Source organism: Theropithecus gelada, chromosome 16 (genome assembly GCF_003255815.1).
Source record: "Theropithecus gelada isolate Dixy chromosome 16, Tgel_1.0, whole genome shotgun sequence".
Classification (NCBI taxonomy): Eukaryota; Metazoa; Chordata; class Mammalia; order Primates; family Cercopithecidae; genus Theropithecus; species Theropithecus gelada.
In genome coordinates this window covers 74,459,112-74,475,488 of record NC_037684.1, presented here as the reverse complement: position 1 = coordinate 74,475,488, position 16,377 = coordinate 74,459,112, and the positions used below count along the sequence as shown (strand labels likewise).

General features: G+C 48.2%; 1 protein-coding gene across 16 annotated transcripts in view; it reads left to right on the top strand.

Annotated features, from left to right (window-relative positions):
- Positions 1-12,482: 12,482 nt before the first annotated feature.
- PRPSAP2 (phosphoribosyl pyrophosphate synthetase associated protein 2) overlaps positions 12,483-16,377 on the top strand; it is a 78,690-nt gene continuing 74,795 nt past the window's right edge. For 6 of the 16 annotated variants that reach the window (XM_025362196.1, XM_025362187.1, XM_025362189.1 and 3 more), the window contains exon 1: positions 12,483-12,613. Coding sequence is in view for 1 of the 16 variants with exons in the window: in XM_025362182.1 (XP_025217967.1) it covers positions 13,961-14,003 (43 nt within the window). In the remaining 15 variants the exon portion in view is untranslated. Of the gene's footprint in view, positions 12,657-13,933; positions 14,004-14,213; positions 14,413-15,481; positions 15,618-16,377 lie in introns of those variants that run through there. The other 10 variants (XM_025362194.1, XM_025362184.1, XM_025362183.1 and 7 more) reach the window with 5 other exon arrangements.

Below are 16,377 nucleotides of genomic sequence, written 5' to 3'. Positions count from 1 at the left end.
TAGTGAGCCAAGAATGCCACTGCACTTCAGCGTGGCAACAAAACGAGACTCGGTCTCAAGAAAAAAAAAAAAAAGAGAGAGAGATTCATTCTGACACTTGTTAAACCACAGTAAGGCATACAATCTGAGCTATGTGATCAGGAAAAACATAAAGGATATTAAGGCAGACTTTATTCAAGGGAGACCATGATGGTAGGTGTGGGGACCACTGCGATGGGGTCTTGCAGTGGAGGAGAGTGATCGGGCTCAACTCTAAATGCAACATGGAAAAGTGGGTATTTATAGCCAAGGAACAGGGTTGAGCTCAGTAGATGGAAAATTACCCAGAGGAAACATTAGGGTAGGAGAGATTCTGGCTAAGCTGACATAACAGGACTCTTGCTGAAGACAGGCCAGGGTGACCACACATTAGCCGGAGGATGAGGAACCTGATCAGATATTGAGAGTGATTGAGCATGGGAGATTCTGGCTAACCTGACTTAGCAGAATCCTTGTGACAAATTGGACGATACAGATATAAACACAGAAGTACAAAAGTCAAGGCCTTGTTGAAAAAGAGTTCAGAGGAGTCTGAGTAGAGTTTGGTCAAGGAGAGAATCATTGTCCGATATGAACAGAAGTGACACAGGTCACTTCCCAGCAGAAGCTTTAAGGGTTGATGCATAATTGGCAAAAGTTCTCTTTTCTGTCTGCTGTGAGAAGGGCAGTGTCGCACTTAGGGGCACAGAGTGCAGGTGTGGTGGACCAGAGCCCTGGCTAACCCAGAATGGACCCATTGTTTGAGAAGTAATTTTTTGTGGTGTGAGCCAACGATGATTTGGGGTTCATTCGTCCCTGAAGCAGAACCATGCCCATCCTGACCAATAGCGAAATATGTATTCCTATCCACAGTGATGTCTTCCTAGACAGGACAGGCCTTCTGCGGGTGGCTCTGACAGCTTCCTAAGGCTGAGATGAAGTCTGTTTCCCTGCAGTCTCTGAATTGTCCCTGGCTCCTTCTTGGTGTTGAGCAGGGCCCAGCTGCTCCCTCTCACTGGACAGCCCCACAGTGATGTGTGGGTGGAGAAGCCTCTGCAGGGTCCGCGCCCCTGCCTTCCGGGAAGAGCTCTGCTTTATTTGTCACCAAGCTTACAGCTTATGACTGTTTCAAAGGCCTTCATTTAGGGGCGGAGACTGGTGGCTTATGCCTGAAATCCCAACACTTTGGGAGGCTGAGGCAGGTGGATCACCTGAGGTCAGGAGTTCGAGACCAGCCTGGCTAACATGCTGAAACTGTCTCTACTAAAAATACAAAAAATTTAGCCAGGCGTGGTGGTGTGCGCTTGTAATCCCAGCTACTTGGGAGGCTGAGGCAGGAGAATTGCTTGAACCTGGGAGGCCTAGGTTGCAGTGAGCCGAGATCACGCTGCTGCACTCCAGCCTGGGCAACAAGAGTAAAACTCTGCCTCAAACAACCACCACCACCAACGACAAAAAAACAGGGCCTTCATTTATATTTGAGACCTAAAGCAATTTTATTACATCTAAAATAGTTTTTAAGCCCTGCAAAATAAAAACTCATAAATGTTTAACCAAATGCCCACAAAATACAACTTTTTTTTTTTTTTTTTCCGAGACAGAGTCTCACTCTGTTGCCCAGGCCGGAGCACAGTGGCATGATCTTGTCTCACTGCAACCTCTGTCTCCCGGATTCAAGCGATTCTCCTGCCTCAGCCACTGGAGTAGCTGGGACTACAGGTGCCCGCCACCATGCCCGGCTAATTTTTTGTAATTTTAGTAGAGATGGAGTTTCACCCTGTTAGCCAGGATGGTCTTGATCTCCCGACCTCATGATCTGACTGCCTCAGCCTCCCAAAGGGCTGGGATTACACGCATGAGCCACCATGCCCAGCCTATAACATTATACACGATTTCTTCATCGTTAAATCTGATGCTTATAAACTTTTCAGGACAGTGGAAAACATGTGGCCTAAATTTTCTCACATTGCCGGAATTCCCCATGAAGCAAGATAAAAGGATTGCATGAAACCACAGTTGATCATAAAAAGTTGAGTGAATCATTTGTAGCCAAATGATTTCAGAAACAAAATCCTTTCAAATTTTATTTTACAGCAGAGTTTCGTTTTCTGCGCTATGTGGGTGTGTTTTTATACATTTGATAGGAGATGCATAGCGAGCATCCAGTGGCAAGGCTGGAAGGAATGTCTTCACGCTGTCTGTGGACCTTTGTGGGACATGGTTTGGGTCTCCTCCCTGTCTGTGATAGAGATGACTAGTACCTCCCTAACATCCACTCTCTCCTCCATCCTTAGAGACAGGGTTCCTAGGGCTGGGCGTGGTGGCTAACATCTGTAATCCGTGTAGCACTTTGGGAGGTTGAGGCAGGAGGATTGCTTTGAGCCCAGGAGTTTGAGGGAGCCTGGGCAACAGAGCAAGACCTCATCTCTACAAAAAAAAAAAATAGAAAAATTAGCCAGGTGTGGTACCACATGCCTGTGAATCCAGCTACTCTGGAGGCTGAGGTGGGAGGATTGCTTGAGCCCAGGGGCTTGAGACTGCAGTGACCTGTGATTGTGCCGCTGCACTCCAGCCTGGACAACAGAGCAAGACCCTGTCTCAAAGAAAACAAACAAACAGAGCTTCTAGACAGTGGTTCTCAAAGTGTGACCCTTGGACAGCAGCAGCCCCTGGGAACTTAACGGAAATGCAAGTTGTCAGGTTCCACTCCAGCTCTGCTGAATCGGAAACTCTGGCATTCGGCCCAGCATGCAATGGTTTAGCTGGTGATGATTCCCGCTCAAGTTTAAGAACCACTACCCATACTCTCTGAGGGCGGCAAAGTAATTCATGTCCCAGCCTCTCCTGCAGCAAGGTGTGGCCACTGCACTAAGTTTTGACAAGTGGGATGTAAGCAGACATGTTGGGACTTCCAAGGAAGGTGCCTTAAAATGAAGAAGCCCTTCAGCAGGACGTGGTGCCTCACGCCTATAATCTCAGCACTTTGGGAGGCTGAGGTGGGTGCATTGCTTGAGCTCAGGAGTTCGAGACCAGCCTGGACAACACAGTGAAACCCTGTCTCTACCAAAAATATGAAAATTAGTCAGGTGTGGTGGTGTGCAGCTGTAGTCTCAGCTACCTGGGAGGCTGAGGTGGGAGGATGGCTTGAGCCCAGGAGGTGGAAGTTGCAGTGAGCCCAGATTGCGCCGCTGCGCTCCAGCCTGGGTGACAGAGCCAGACCCTGTTTCAAAAATAAAAATAAAAATAAGATAAGCCCTTCTTTGGCCTTGTCCTCCAGCTGCTGACCTGGAATACAAATATGTAATGACTGGAGCTCAGGCAGCTGTTTTGAATCACGAGGATGAAGCCTAATCTTGAGGGTTGATGAACTGGAAAACTAATAAAAGCCCAAATTCCCGAGACTTCGTGGCATTGCCATGAATAAGAAAGCAATAACCTTTTTTTTTTTTTTTTTTTTTTTTTTTTTTTAAGACAGAGCCTCACTGGAGTACAGTGGTGCAATTTTGGCTCACTGCCCCCTCCATCTCCCAAGTTCAAGAGATTCTCCCACCTCAACCTCCTGAGTAGCTGAGATTACAGGCACCCACCACCATGCCTGACAAACTTTTGTATTTTTAATTAATTAATTATTTATTTATCGAGATGGAGTCTCACTCTGTCACCCAGGCTAGAGTGCAGTAGCATGAACTCGGCTCACTGCAACCTCTGCCTCCCAAGTTCAAGTGATTCTCCTGCCTCAGCCTCCCAAGTAGCTGGGATTACAGGCACCTGCCATCACACCTGACTAATTTTTGTATTTTTAGTAGAGATAGGGTTTCACCAAGTTGGCCAGGCTGGTCTTGAACTCCTGATCTCAGGTGATCCTCCCACCTCGGCCTCCCAAAGAACTGGGATTACAGGCATGAGTCACTGTGCCCGACCTGCATTTTATTTTTATTTTTATTTCTTTATTTTTTTTATTTTTTTATTTTTTTTTTTTGAGACAAAGTCTGGCTCTGTCACCCAGGCTGGAGTGCAGTGGCGCAATCTCAGCTCACTGCAACCTCTGCCTCTCGGGTTCACACCATTCTCCTGCCTCAGCCTCTCAAGTAGCTGGGACTACAGGTGCCCACCACCACGCCCGGCTAATTTTTTGTATTTTTAGTAGAAATGGAGTTTCACCGTGTTCTCCAGGATGGTCTTGATCTCCTGACCTTGTGATCTGCCCACCTCGGCCTCCCAAAGTGCTGGGATTACAAGCATGAGCCACCACGCCCGGCCTATTTTTATTTTTGAAGATGCAGTTTCGCTCTTGTTGCCCAGGCTGGAGTTCAGTAGTACCATCTCTGCTCACTGCAAACTCCGCCTCTTGGCTTCAAGCAATTCTCCTGCCTCAGCCTCCCAAGTAGCTGGGATTACAGGTGCCCATCACCACGCCTGGCTAATTTTTTGTATTTTTAGTACAGACGAGGTTTCACCATGTTGGCCAGGTCTTGAACTCCTGAACTCAGGTGATCCACCCGCCTCAGCCTCCCAAAGTGCTGGGATTACAGGTATGAGCCACCGCGCCCGGCCTGACTGTTTGTATTTTCAGTAGTGATGGAGTTTCGTCATATTGGCCGGGTTAGTCTCGAATGCCTGACCTCAAATGATCCACCTACCTTGGCCTCCCAAAGTGCTGGGATTACAGGTGTGAGCCACTGCGCCTGGCCTGTAATTGTTATTTTGTTTTCTGTTATATGCAGCCATCTCCTGATATATGATCTGGGCCGCCCTCTTAGATTTGAAGGCAGAATCAACAGGACCCTGATCTAACTGTTCTGAGCCCTGGAGCCTGAGCCCAGGCCTGTCTCCTCGGCTTCCTCCTGGATGGTGGGCTGCGACGGCAGTTACAGCATTGTCCATCCATGTCCCCAGCTCTGAGTCCCTCACCTTCCAGCCTCTCCTCAGCTGTCACCAACTGTTTGAGTTAGTTTCCCCAGGCCTCTCAGCTCTAAATGCCAGCAAAGGAGTGCAGTCACACACCGGGAAAGCCTGTGGGGGGTGGAAGTTTCCCAGAGCAGGGCCTCAGTGGAGACAGGATTTCTGCAAGCAGAGAAGGGAAAACCAGCACAGGCAGAGCTGCAGAGGTAGCAGACGGACTGGAGGGCAGCTGCACCGAGGGCAGGTGCCCAGAGGGAGTGGGAGGGAAGTCAAGACAGACAGTCCACAGGGACTGCGAGCAGGGCAGACGACCTGTCCTTCAGGCAGGCAGGTTTTAAAAAACAAACTTTAAGCCAGGTGCAGGGGCACATGTCTGTAGTCCCAAGCACTTGGGAGGCTGAGGCAGCAGGATCACTTGAGTCCAGGAGGCTGGGGCTGCAGTGAGCTATGATCACACCCCTGCACTCCAGCCTGGGCGACAGAGCAAGACTCCGTCTCAAAAAAAAAAAAATTAAAAATGAGTTATTTCTGTCTTCTGGATATATGTCCTTTGTCATCAGATATATGTAGTGTGAATATTTTCTCCCAATCTGTGGCTTTCGATATGCGCAGTTAAAAAAAAAAACCTGAATGTATTTAATCCTTTCAAAGGCTCTACAGCATTTTGGGAGAATGAGAGGGCTTCAATCTGTTACACACAGACTTAGAGTGATATGTCGCAGAATTACATCTAGGTAAGAAGCAATGTGATGCTGGGCGTGGTGGCTCACACCTGTAATCCCAGCATTTTGGGAGGTCAAAGCAGGCGGATCATCTGAGGTCGGGAGTTCGAGACCAGCCTGACCAACGTGGAGAAACTCTGTCTCTACTAAAAATATAACATTAGCCAGGCATGGTGGTGCATGCCTGTAATCTCCACTACTTGGGAGGCTGAGGCAGAAGAATCGCTTGAACCTGGGAGGCGGAGGTTCCAGTGAGCTGAGATTGCACCACTGCACTCCAGCCTGGGCGATAGAGTGAGACTCCGTCTCACAAAAAAAAAAAAAAGAAGAAGCGATGTGTTAGGTAAGAGGTAGGTGTGTTCCTGAAAAACATGGCATATCAACTAAATCTGGGTGAGTTAGCCCTCTAAGGGTGGCCATTTGCAAGTCTGTAACAGCTAAAGGACAGAGGTTTTTTTTTGTTTTTTTTTTGTTTTTTTCTGAGACAAGGTCTGGCCCTGCTGCCCAGGCTGGAGTGCAATGGTGCAGTCTCAGCTCACTGCAAGCTCCACTTCTCAGGCTCAAGCCACCCTCCCCCAGCCATCCTCCTGGTACTACTGATGACACTGTGCTGAGTCACAGCAGCGCTCCACCCACCAGGACTCGTTTTTCATTTCCATAATTGGAAAGTGCAGAATCAGGGGCAGATGAGTAGCTGGAACTACAGGCATGTGCCACCACGCCTGGCTAATTTTTTTGTATTTTTTGTAGAGATAAGAGTTTCACCACGTTGCCCAGGCTAGTCTTGAACTCGTGAGCTCAAGAGATCTGCCTGACTCAGCCTCCCAAAGTGCTGGGATTACAGGCGTGAGCCACCGTGCCCAGCCATGTGTGAATGTTGAGTCACACCTATGTGAGAGACAGCTGGGTGTGTGTGTGATGTATGAGTGTGTGTGATTCATGAATGTATGTGCCATCCACATGGGGAACATTTGAGTGTGAGTGATGTCTGCATGTATGTGTGAGATGCCTGTGTGTACGTATGACATCAGAGTCCTTCACTGGACATTGCAAAGGACCCTGGTGGGGCAGGGCCTCTTTCTTACTGAGTTCACAGAACGAAGTGTTATAGGGGCCTCCAAGTGCTGGTGGCCCTGTTGGCATGACTGGGTAGAGCTTGCCTGAGAATAAAATCACCAAAGAAAGACACAACCCTGGAGATAGTGGAGCACTGGATCTAGCCATATGAAGCTGTCCCCCAGGCTTTTTAGCTGTGGAAGTCAGCCTTGTCCCTCCTCAGTTAGCCCCTTTCCCTTTCCATTTAGCTGGTTCAAGCTGGGTTTCATTGCAAAAGTCCTGACTAATACAAACACTTATGATAGAATGTGAATGGGGAAATCTTCCATTTACTATGATTTCAAGCAAATGCCAGATTTGAATGCTCCAGAAGCAGGTACACCAGCCTTACCCCCTGGAGGCCCCAGGAAGCAAAGCCACCAAGGCAGGCCTCAGCACCAGCAGGCCTCCCTAGGAGGGGCTCCCAGTGAAGGGGAAGGAAAAACTGCTTGCAGGATGCTGGCATGCGGCCTCTCCAGCTGCGGCAGGGCCGTGCAGGTAGGGGAGAAGGTCAGCGGGCCCGAAGTTTGGCTTAGGGATTTAAAGAGGCCGAGCCAGAGATACAAGGTTTGGAGAGTGTTTGTTGTGATTCGGGCTAGAGGCCTGGGCGATGCCTGTCTTTGGCAGGGAGAGACCCAATCAAGTTGAGTTGGGGGGTACTTTACCGGGGATCATCAGCCCGATTCTGCACTTTCCAATTACGGAAATGAAAAAAAAATTCCTGGTGGGTTGGGTGCTGCTGGGAGCCAGCAGTGTCACCAGTAGTGCCCCGGAGAAAGCTGTTGAGAGTAGGGTGTCGGCAACGGGCTCAAAGCCCAGGTCTTGGCTAGGTGCTGCCACCAGGAGGAGGCGGCTGCCACAGAGGCCTGTGTGTGGGCTGTGCCAACCTTGCTGTGGCTTTGGTTTATTGACATTACCATAAATATGTTATTCTACTCCATCCACCTCAACAGTGACGTGAGGTAGGTGGCATTAGCCCATTTACAGATGAGGAAACTGACAGAGAGAAATGACTTCTAAGGTCTTACAACTAAAATGGTAATGCTAATGCTAACATGTGATATTATCACATATGACAATACTTCTTTATTTTTATTTTTTTAGATGGAGTCTCGCTCTGTTGCCCAGGCTGGAGTGGCAGGATCTTGGCTCAGCTCACTGCAGCCTCCACCTCCCCAGTTCTAGTGATACTCCTGCCTCAGCCTCCCGGGTAGCTGAGATTATAGGCCTGTGCCACCACGCCTGGCTAATTTTTGTATTTTTAGTAGAAACAGCGTTTTACCATGTTGGCCAGGGTGGTCTCAAACTCCTGACCCCAGGTGATCTGCCTGCCTCAGCCTCCTAGAGTGCTAGGATCATAGGCGTGAGCCACCGCGCCAGGTCTACAAAACTCCTTCTTTTTCTTGAGACCAAGTTTCACTCTTGTTGCCCAGGCTGGAGTGCAATGGCGCGATCTCACCGCAACCTCTGCCTCCCACGTTCAAGCAATTCTGCCTCAGCCTCCCGAGTAGCTGGGATTACAGGCATGTGCCACCACGCCCAGCTAATTTTGTATTTTTAGTAGAGACGAGGTTTCTCCATGTTTGTCAGGCTGGTCTCGAACTCCCGACCTGAGGTGATCCACCAGCCTCGGCCTCCCAAAGTGCTGGGATTTACAGTCATGAGCCATTGTGCCCGGCCCAAAACTCCCTCTTATATATTCAGAGAGCATGTATATTATAAATATTTAACCTACCTATTATAGCTTATTGGATACTAAAGCAGGACTTTGTTAAACTCTTAGCATGCAGTGGATCATCTACTGTGGTCACTGTATGAGGTGGGTGCTTTGCCATTCCCAGCTGTAGCCCCAGCCCTCAGCACTGGGCCTGGCATAAGTTAAGTACTTTATTGATATTTTTTGAGTGAATGAATGGAGGTGAAAGTCAGCAAGCAGGGCAGCCTGATTTGGACAAGTAATTTTATTTTATTTTTATTTTATTTATTTATTTTTTTTTGAGACAGAGTTTCACTTTTGTCACCCAGGCTGGAGTGCAATGGTGCGATCTCAGCTCACTGCAACTCCGCCTCTTGGGTTCAAGCGATTTTCCTGCCTCAGCCTCCTCAGTAGCGGGGATTACAGGCACCCGCCACCACACCCAGCTAATTTTTTTATATTTTTAGTAGAGACGGGGTTTCCCCATGTTGGCCAGGCTGGTCTTGAACTCCTGACCCCAGGTGATCTGCCTGCCTCGGCCTCCCAAAGTGCTGGCATGACAGGTGTGAGCCACCGCGCCTGGCTCGTGGACAAGTAATTTTAAAAGCCCAGAAGACACTGACTATTCACTTGGACAAGCTAAAAATAATGGATGGTGCCTGGTGTTGGGGAGGATGAAGAGACGTGGATGCTCTTCCACCTTCCTGGTGAGACTCCAAATTGGTACAAAATTTCAGGGAACAAAATTTTAAAAGGGCATATCCTTTGACCAAACAAGCTTACTTCTAGAAATTTAACACGAGGAAATATTTGGGCAAAGGTAGAAAGACAGGTTATGTATTAACAGCAGAAAGTGCCCAGAATGAGGGATTAGTTAAGAGAAAATAATGGTTCATCCATATCACAATAGCTCATAATCCCTGTGGCTAATAGAAAGTGGTTGTCAACTGTGTGCCAGATAACTCACGTGGCCATCAAGATACCCCTAAGACGTAGATGCTGTTATTATTCCTATTTTGTAGATGAGGAAACAGATATAGAGAGATTAAAAAACTTGTTGAGGTCACACAGCTGGTGAGGAGAGAAGGAATTTGATCTAGCTGCTGGTTCCCAAGTCTACAGTCTTTCATTCACGGCTCATATCATGATGATGTCAACCTGAATTCATCAACAGGGAATCGTGCCTGCAATAAATTGTTACAGGGAAAAGGCGTATTGGAAAATTCCAAGAGTGGCTACCTCTCCACATGGGATAATGGCAAATATCTTGTTAATTTTTTCTTCTTTCTCATTTGAATTTTTCTTACAACGTGTAAATATTATTATGCTTACAAAAGACAATGAAGTTCTTAGTCCCAGCTGCTGGGGAGCCCGAAGCAGGAGAACTGCTTGAACCCAGAAGGCAGAGGTTGCAGTGATCTGAGATTGCGCCACAGCACTCAAGCCTGGATGACAGAGTGAGACTCAGCCTCAGGGGAAAAAAAAAAAAAAAAAAAAGACAATGAAGTTCTTTTCATTTGGGGGGAAAATAGAAAAAGGAGAAAAGAGGCCAGGCACAGTGGCTCACGCCTGTATTCCCAGCACTTTGGGAGGCCAAGATGGGTGGATCACTTGAGGTCAGGAGTTCAAGACCAGCCTGGCCAACATGGCAAAACCCGTCTCCAGTAAAATTACAAAAATTAGCTGAGTGTGGTGGCGCACACTGTAGTCCCAGCTACTTGGGAAGCTGAGGCAGGAGAATAGCCTAAACCCGGAAGGTGGAGGTTGCAGTGAGTCGAGATTGCACCACTGTATTCCAGTCTGGACAACAGAGCAAGACTCCGTCTCAAAAAAAGAAAAGAAAAAGGAGAAAAGCTGGACGATGCAGGAAAGGACTCGATAGAAACTTCCAAGGCCTCCTTGGCTGTTGACCTGGCCTTGGCCTCCGCTGCTTCCTACAGCCAGGCCAGCTGCCATCCTCCTCCACTGGGGAAAAAGGGGCGTCTTGTTTTTCTTCCCTGATGACCAGACAGGCGAGGGCAGAGAGGCAGCTGCAAAAGCTTCCTCATTGTCTCATACTCATGGGCTCCATCTAAAGGTTACTCCTCACCCCTAACCATCATATGGCTGCTAATATTAGTGCTCATTTTTCCACTGAGGAAACAGAAACTTAGAGAGGTGGAGGGATCTGTCCAAGGTCATTTCCGCAATGAGGAGAGGAGGCAGGAAGCAGGCTCCATCCTAGTGATGGACAGCTAAGTCCCTGTTTTTTCATTTGCACAACCATTTGAAGGAGAATCCTGTGTTTTTTGTTACGCCATACTGCTGAAAAATTTCTATCAAACTATAGCAAAGATTCCTTTCTTTCCTTTAAAAAATGTTGAAGGAAAATGTCTTAGACTTGAGCGTCTTGATTTACAGTCAATATGCTGCAGTTTAGCCCTTGAATATGGCCGATGATGTGTTGCAGCAAGCTGAGCACTTCTATTACAAGCAAAGATTCTGACTACAAACCTCCAAGTGGGCAAGGGATTATCAAGTTTAGCAATGGACTAACCAAAAACTGCATTTGTGTAACTGACCACAGGCTTTACATTATGCTTTTGTTCCTTTCTTGCTCATAATCCATTGTATAACAAAATATGCCCAAACTTGGGCTTTAATAAAAAATTTCTTAGCTCTCAATTTTTTTGTGGTTTGATTGGGCTTAGCTAGGTGGCTCTTGCTTGGGGTCCTTCATAAAGTTGCAGTCAGGTGGTGGCTGGGGCTGCAGTCACCTGGTGGGTCATCTTGGCTGAACACCTACCATGGCACACTCCTATGACCTAAACCCCAAAAATAAAGAGAATGAGAGATTTGACATCAGTCTACAAGGGATTTCAATAGTCCTTGGAGAATGGATGGCGGATGGAAGAGTGGTATTGCTATAACAGAACAAACGAAACTACAAACTAAGTGCCACAGTGTGGGAAACTATTGAGGGGCAAGTCACCCCACTGCAGAACCCTGGATGTAGTGATACACTGGAGCTAGCTCATTCTGGTTAATGAGAGTGGATTTAAAAAAATTCAAGGCCGGGTGTGGTGGCTCATGACTGTAATCCCAGCGCTTTGGAGGTTGAGGTGGGAGGATCACTTGAGCCCAGTTCGAGGCGGCAGTGAGCTATGATTGCACCACTGCACTCCAGCCTGGGCAACAGAGCAAGACTCTGTCTCTTAGAAAAGTTTTGGTTTTTTTTTTCCAGTAATATCCTTGTATGGTGCAAACACTATATAATGCTGTGCTACTGCCCATTTTCTTTCCAGCAAGGAAAAGGCCTTCAATTTTCCAGACATTTCTTGAGTACCATACTTGTGCCAGGCCCTGGGAAACAGTGATCAGCAGGAGGAACAAAGAGCCTACCCTCATGGGGCTTACAGTGTACAGGGGCTTAGGTGGTGATATTTGTCCAATAACCACCCAAACACTTAATTAGAAATTGTGATAAGCCCAATGAAAGAAAAGTATATGAAACTTAATTGGGAAGGGGGTGGTTTAGGGAAGACTCGAAAGTGACAATGGAGCTATCAAGTTCAAGAAGGAGTTAGTTGGGGAGGGGGCTGCAGGAAGAAGTGCACGCCTGGAGGCAGGAACAGCATGTGTCCCAGTAGTTCAGGGTGCGGGGCCCGGGCTGGTGAGAAAGGGCAATGGAGAAGGAAGCAGAGGAGACCGTGCAGACACTGCAAGTGCTAGAAACCCGATCCATGCTGGCTTCAGAGAGTGGAGGGGAGGTTCTTCTTGGCTTCCATAATAGCAATGTCCAGCGACCTACCGACTTCAGATTCAACGCAAACGCATCTGGGCCTGGTCTGTATCCCTCCCTCTCTCTTCTCTCAGCATCTTCCTTAGGCGGTTCCCCTCCTGGCATCCCAACAACTGCAGCATCAGCAGGAGACAGTGAGCCTACTTCCACAGTCCTGGCGCAGGGATGGAGAAGATGTTTCGTGGGCTCCGATTGGCTCAGTAGCCTATCTTTGGAGCGAATCAGCGAGCGGAGAGGGATGAACTGCTCTGATTGGCCAGATCCAGTCACATGCCAACATGTGACGCGTGGAATCTACGCCAGCCGCAGCAGAGGGGTGGGGGTTGTGACCCGAGTTAGATCCCAGCGCAGAAGGGACGTGAGCCCAGCCGAGGTACCGCAGAAGAGGAATCAATTTTGGTATGCAGATAATCACTGCATGGGCCTTGCTCTTTGCGAAGAGGTGTGTCCCTGTAAAGTTGTCAGGCAAACGAAATGTTTCAAACGACTCCATTTCACGAAGTCTCAATTAATTTATGATTCGTTAGTTGAGATGTTTGTATTCTTCCTTTCTAAAATAAGATGTTGGACTGTAAAGACTCTAGCTAGCTCTGCAACCTCTGATGAATGATTTCATGCCTCATTATTGTCAAAAATCCAAAGCAGAATTGGAGAGATGATGTGGTATAGGGATTAGGTAAGTGAAGACTGGTGCAAAGCCTCTTGGGTCGAAATTCTGTCCATTGCTTTGTCATTGGAAAAGTTATTTAACGTCATCGTCTCAGTTCCCACAACTATTAAAACGCAGAGGATAACAACACCTACATTATGCTCTTGTGAGGATTAAATAAGTTACCGTTAATATATGTAAAGCACTTAAAAGAGGACCCATGTGATTGCTATTATTATGTTATCCATACAATAGAGAGTAAACATTACCTAAGTTGTAAAGAACTTAGGCAATGGATACCAAAAGCATTGTAATAATTTTATAATAAAAGAAAAAGCTCACGCCAGTAACCGCAGCACTTTGGGAGGCTGAGGCAGTCGAATCACTTGAGGTCAGGAGTTTGAGAACAGCCTGGCCAACATGGTGAAACCCTGTCTCTACTAAAAATACAAAAAATTAGCCGGGCGTGGTGGCGCACACCTGTTATCCCAGCTACTTGGGAGGCTGAGACAGGAGAATCGCTTGAACGCAGGAGACGAAGTTTGCAGTGAGCTGAGATCGCGCCAATGCACTCCATCCAGCCTGGACAACAGAGTGAAACTCCGTCTCAAAACAAAAAACAAACCAACCAAAAACATTTATAATAAATGTGTAATCATTTATTATACACCCAGAACTGTGCTACGAGCACTGTGTTGTCTTTTTTTTTTTTTTTTTTTTTTGAGATGGAGTCTTGCTCTGTCACCCAGGCTGGAGTGCAGTGGTGTGATCTCAGCTCACTGCAACCTCTGCCTCCAGGGTTCGAGCGATTCTCCTGCCTCAGCCTCCTGAGTAGCTGGGATTACAGGCACGCGCCACCACACCCGGCTAATATTTTTTGTATTTTTAGTAGAGTGAGTTTCACCATGTTGGTCAGGCTGGTCTCAAACTCATGACCTCGTGATCCGCCTGCCTCAGCCTCGCGAAGTGCTGGAATTACAGGCGTGAACCACCGTGCCTGGCCGTGTTGTCTCATTTAATTCTCACAACAGTCTTGTGGAATGGGTGCCGCTATCATGCTTGTTTTTCAGATAAGGAAACAAGCTCAGAGAGGTGAAATGACTTGTCCAAGGTTACAGGCCAGGGGAGGCTTGAACCCAGGTATTTGTAATTCCAAATGTCATACTCTGTCCACACTCCTTGTAACCTGCCTGGGCTGTCACATTTGGTGTGGGGCTCGCAGCTCTCCAGGGACCAGAACAGGCGCATCCCCGCCCACCGCCCCGCCCATCGTGCCAGCCCGACTCCACCCCTGTGGCTACGCCCACTGCCTCGCGCCTTCCCCATGGGTGGGCCACGCCCACAGCCCGCAGCCAGGTGCCTCCACTGTCCGGGCTCTAGCCCCGCCCCGCCCCGCCCCCGCCCCGCCCACCGGCCTCGCAGTCGCCGCGGACGCCGATCTTGTGCATGGAGTCGCCATTTTGCTCTTAGAGACGCCGCCAGGAGACCCAGCGCTTTCTTCCTTCTGCAGCCGAGGCTGCGGCGGGGCCGGGGCTGGGGTCGGGGCCAGGTAGGCGGGCGGGAGCCAGTGGCGAGCGGCGGCGAGGGTTGGCTGGCTCCAGCATTGCGGGGCACAGGTGCACGGGGCGGGGAGCCCGCGGCGCCGGCAGGCAGACGGGTCGGGGTCCCGGGGTGGTGGCTGCTTGGGGGCTCACGGGGGCGACCTCGCGCCCGCGGCCCTTCCATTTTTCTCTCTCTTCTTCCTCTTCCGTCAGGGGTCGGCGGGGGCCGGGCCGGGCGTTCGGTGTCTGGGCTCTCTCTGCTCCCTGAGGCGCCGCTGGGGAGTCGAACCCTGATGATGAGACCTGTGGTGAGCAGCTCTGAAAGCAAGCCCAGACCCAGCCATTCTCCGTCCCTAACCTGACACGGAGCCCGTGATTTTAATTTACCTGATTTTGCTCGTCACGAATATATCTCTCACCCCCTAAAGGATGATTTTGTCCAACTCAGAACTCACCCCAGCAGAGATTGAGGGGGAACCGTGATGAAATTTTTAAGTATTCTGCTCGATAATTTTTCTCTTACTTTAATATTGGCTCCGTTTGGGTGTTGAGCTTTTGAAAGGGATATGAAAATGCGGAATGGGGCTTTGGGGTTTGAGGAGGTGTGATCTCTAGTGTTTAAAAAATTTAATTGCACAAATAGAAATAATTCACCCACATTATTGAACCTCACTAAAGCATACCCTTCTTGTCCATATTCCTTTCCTGCTGCCCTGGTGTGTACCATTATTACTTAGTTGTGATTTGAGCTCTTTCCACTTAAAAGTCATTCATAGGTACTTTTGCGCAGTCATTTATTGAATTTCTATTCTGTGTTTTCCTTAATTACTTCGTTATGGAACCTTTACACAGGTCTGGTGTACTTGCTCTTTAAAAAGTCTTATGTTGGCTATCATCACTGAGCATATAGCTTTTTCCTTATTTTTTTAGGATAATTACCAGAAGCGGAAATACCAAATCAAACTTCTGTGTTCTTTCTTTGGCACTATTATATAAATTGTTTTCCAAACAAGGCATGTTTACAATAGACATTTTTCCAGATCTGGGTATTCGGCCGATTTTGCTCTCGGTATGCAGAATTCAGCGGAGTGCCAAGTCGTTTTCTGTGTGGGTTGAGAGACAGGCTGTGCAGCCCAGTGTTGCATACGACTAACTACTACAAATCATGCTGAGACTGAGCTATTTCTGCTGCTTAGAGGGTTTGCAGCCTTGAGTAAGTTTCTTCATCTGGAAACCTAGCTTCCCCTGTCTAAAATGAGTCTCATTCTAGTACTTCCTTCACTGGGTTGTCATAAGCATTGTGAACACTCAGAAGATGTTAGGCATGAGGAAACATTCTGTTGGAGAGGTAAGCAGAGCCTGGAATCATAGAGGAGTGGAAGAGTAATTTGGTTTAGAATTTGCCCTTCAGGTTCTCATCAGTATTGATATTAAAGACAGATTTTCTTGGAGTGAGGCACATCACTAATAAGCATACATAATAAGGTGTTTTGTTTTGTTTTGTTTTGTTTTATGCAGAGTCTCACTCTGTCGTCCAGCCTGGAGTGCAGTGGTGCAATCTCAGCTCACTGCAACCTCTGCCTTCTGGATTCAAGTGATTCTCCTGCCTCAGCCTCCTGAGTAGCTGGGATTACAGGTGCGTGCCACCACGCCCGGCTAATTTTTTGTATTTTTAGTAGAGACAGGGTTTCACCATGTTTGTCAGGTTGGTCTCAAACTCCTGACCTCGTGATCTGCCCACCTGGGCCTCCCCAAGTGCTGGGATTACATGCATGAGCCACCATGCCCGGCCAATAAACATAATACATTTTTATGCTTTTTTATTTTTTGAGACGGAGTCTTGCTCTGTTGCCCAGGCTGGAGTGCAGTAGCACGGTCTCCGCTCACTGCAACCACCGCCTCCCGAGTTAAGTGATTCTCCTGCCTCAGCCGCCCGAGTAGCTGGGGTTACAGGTGCATGCCATCACGCCCAG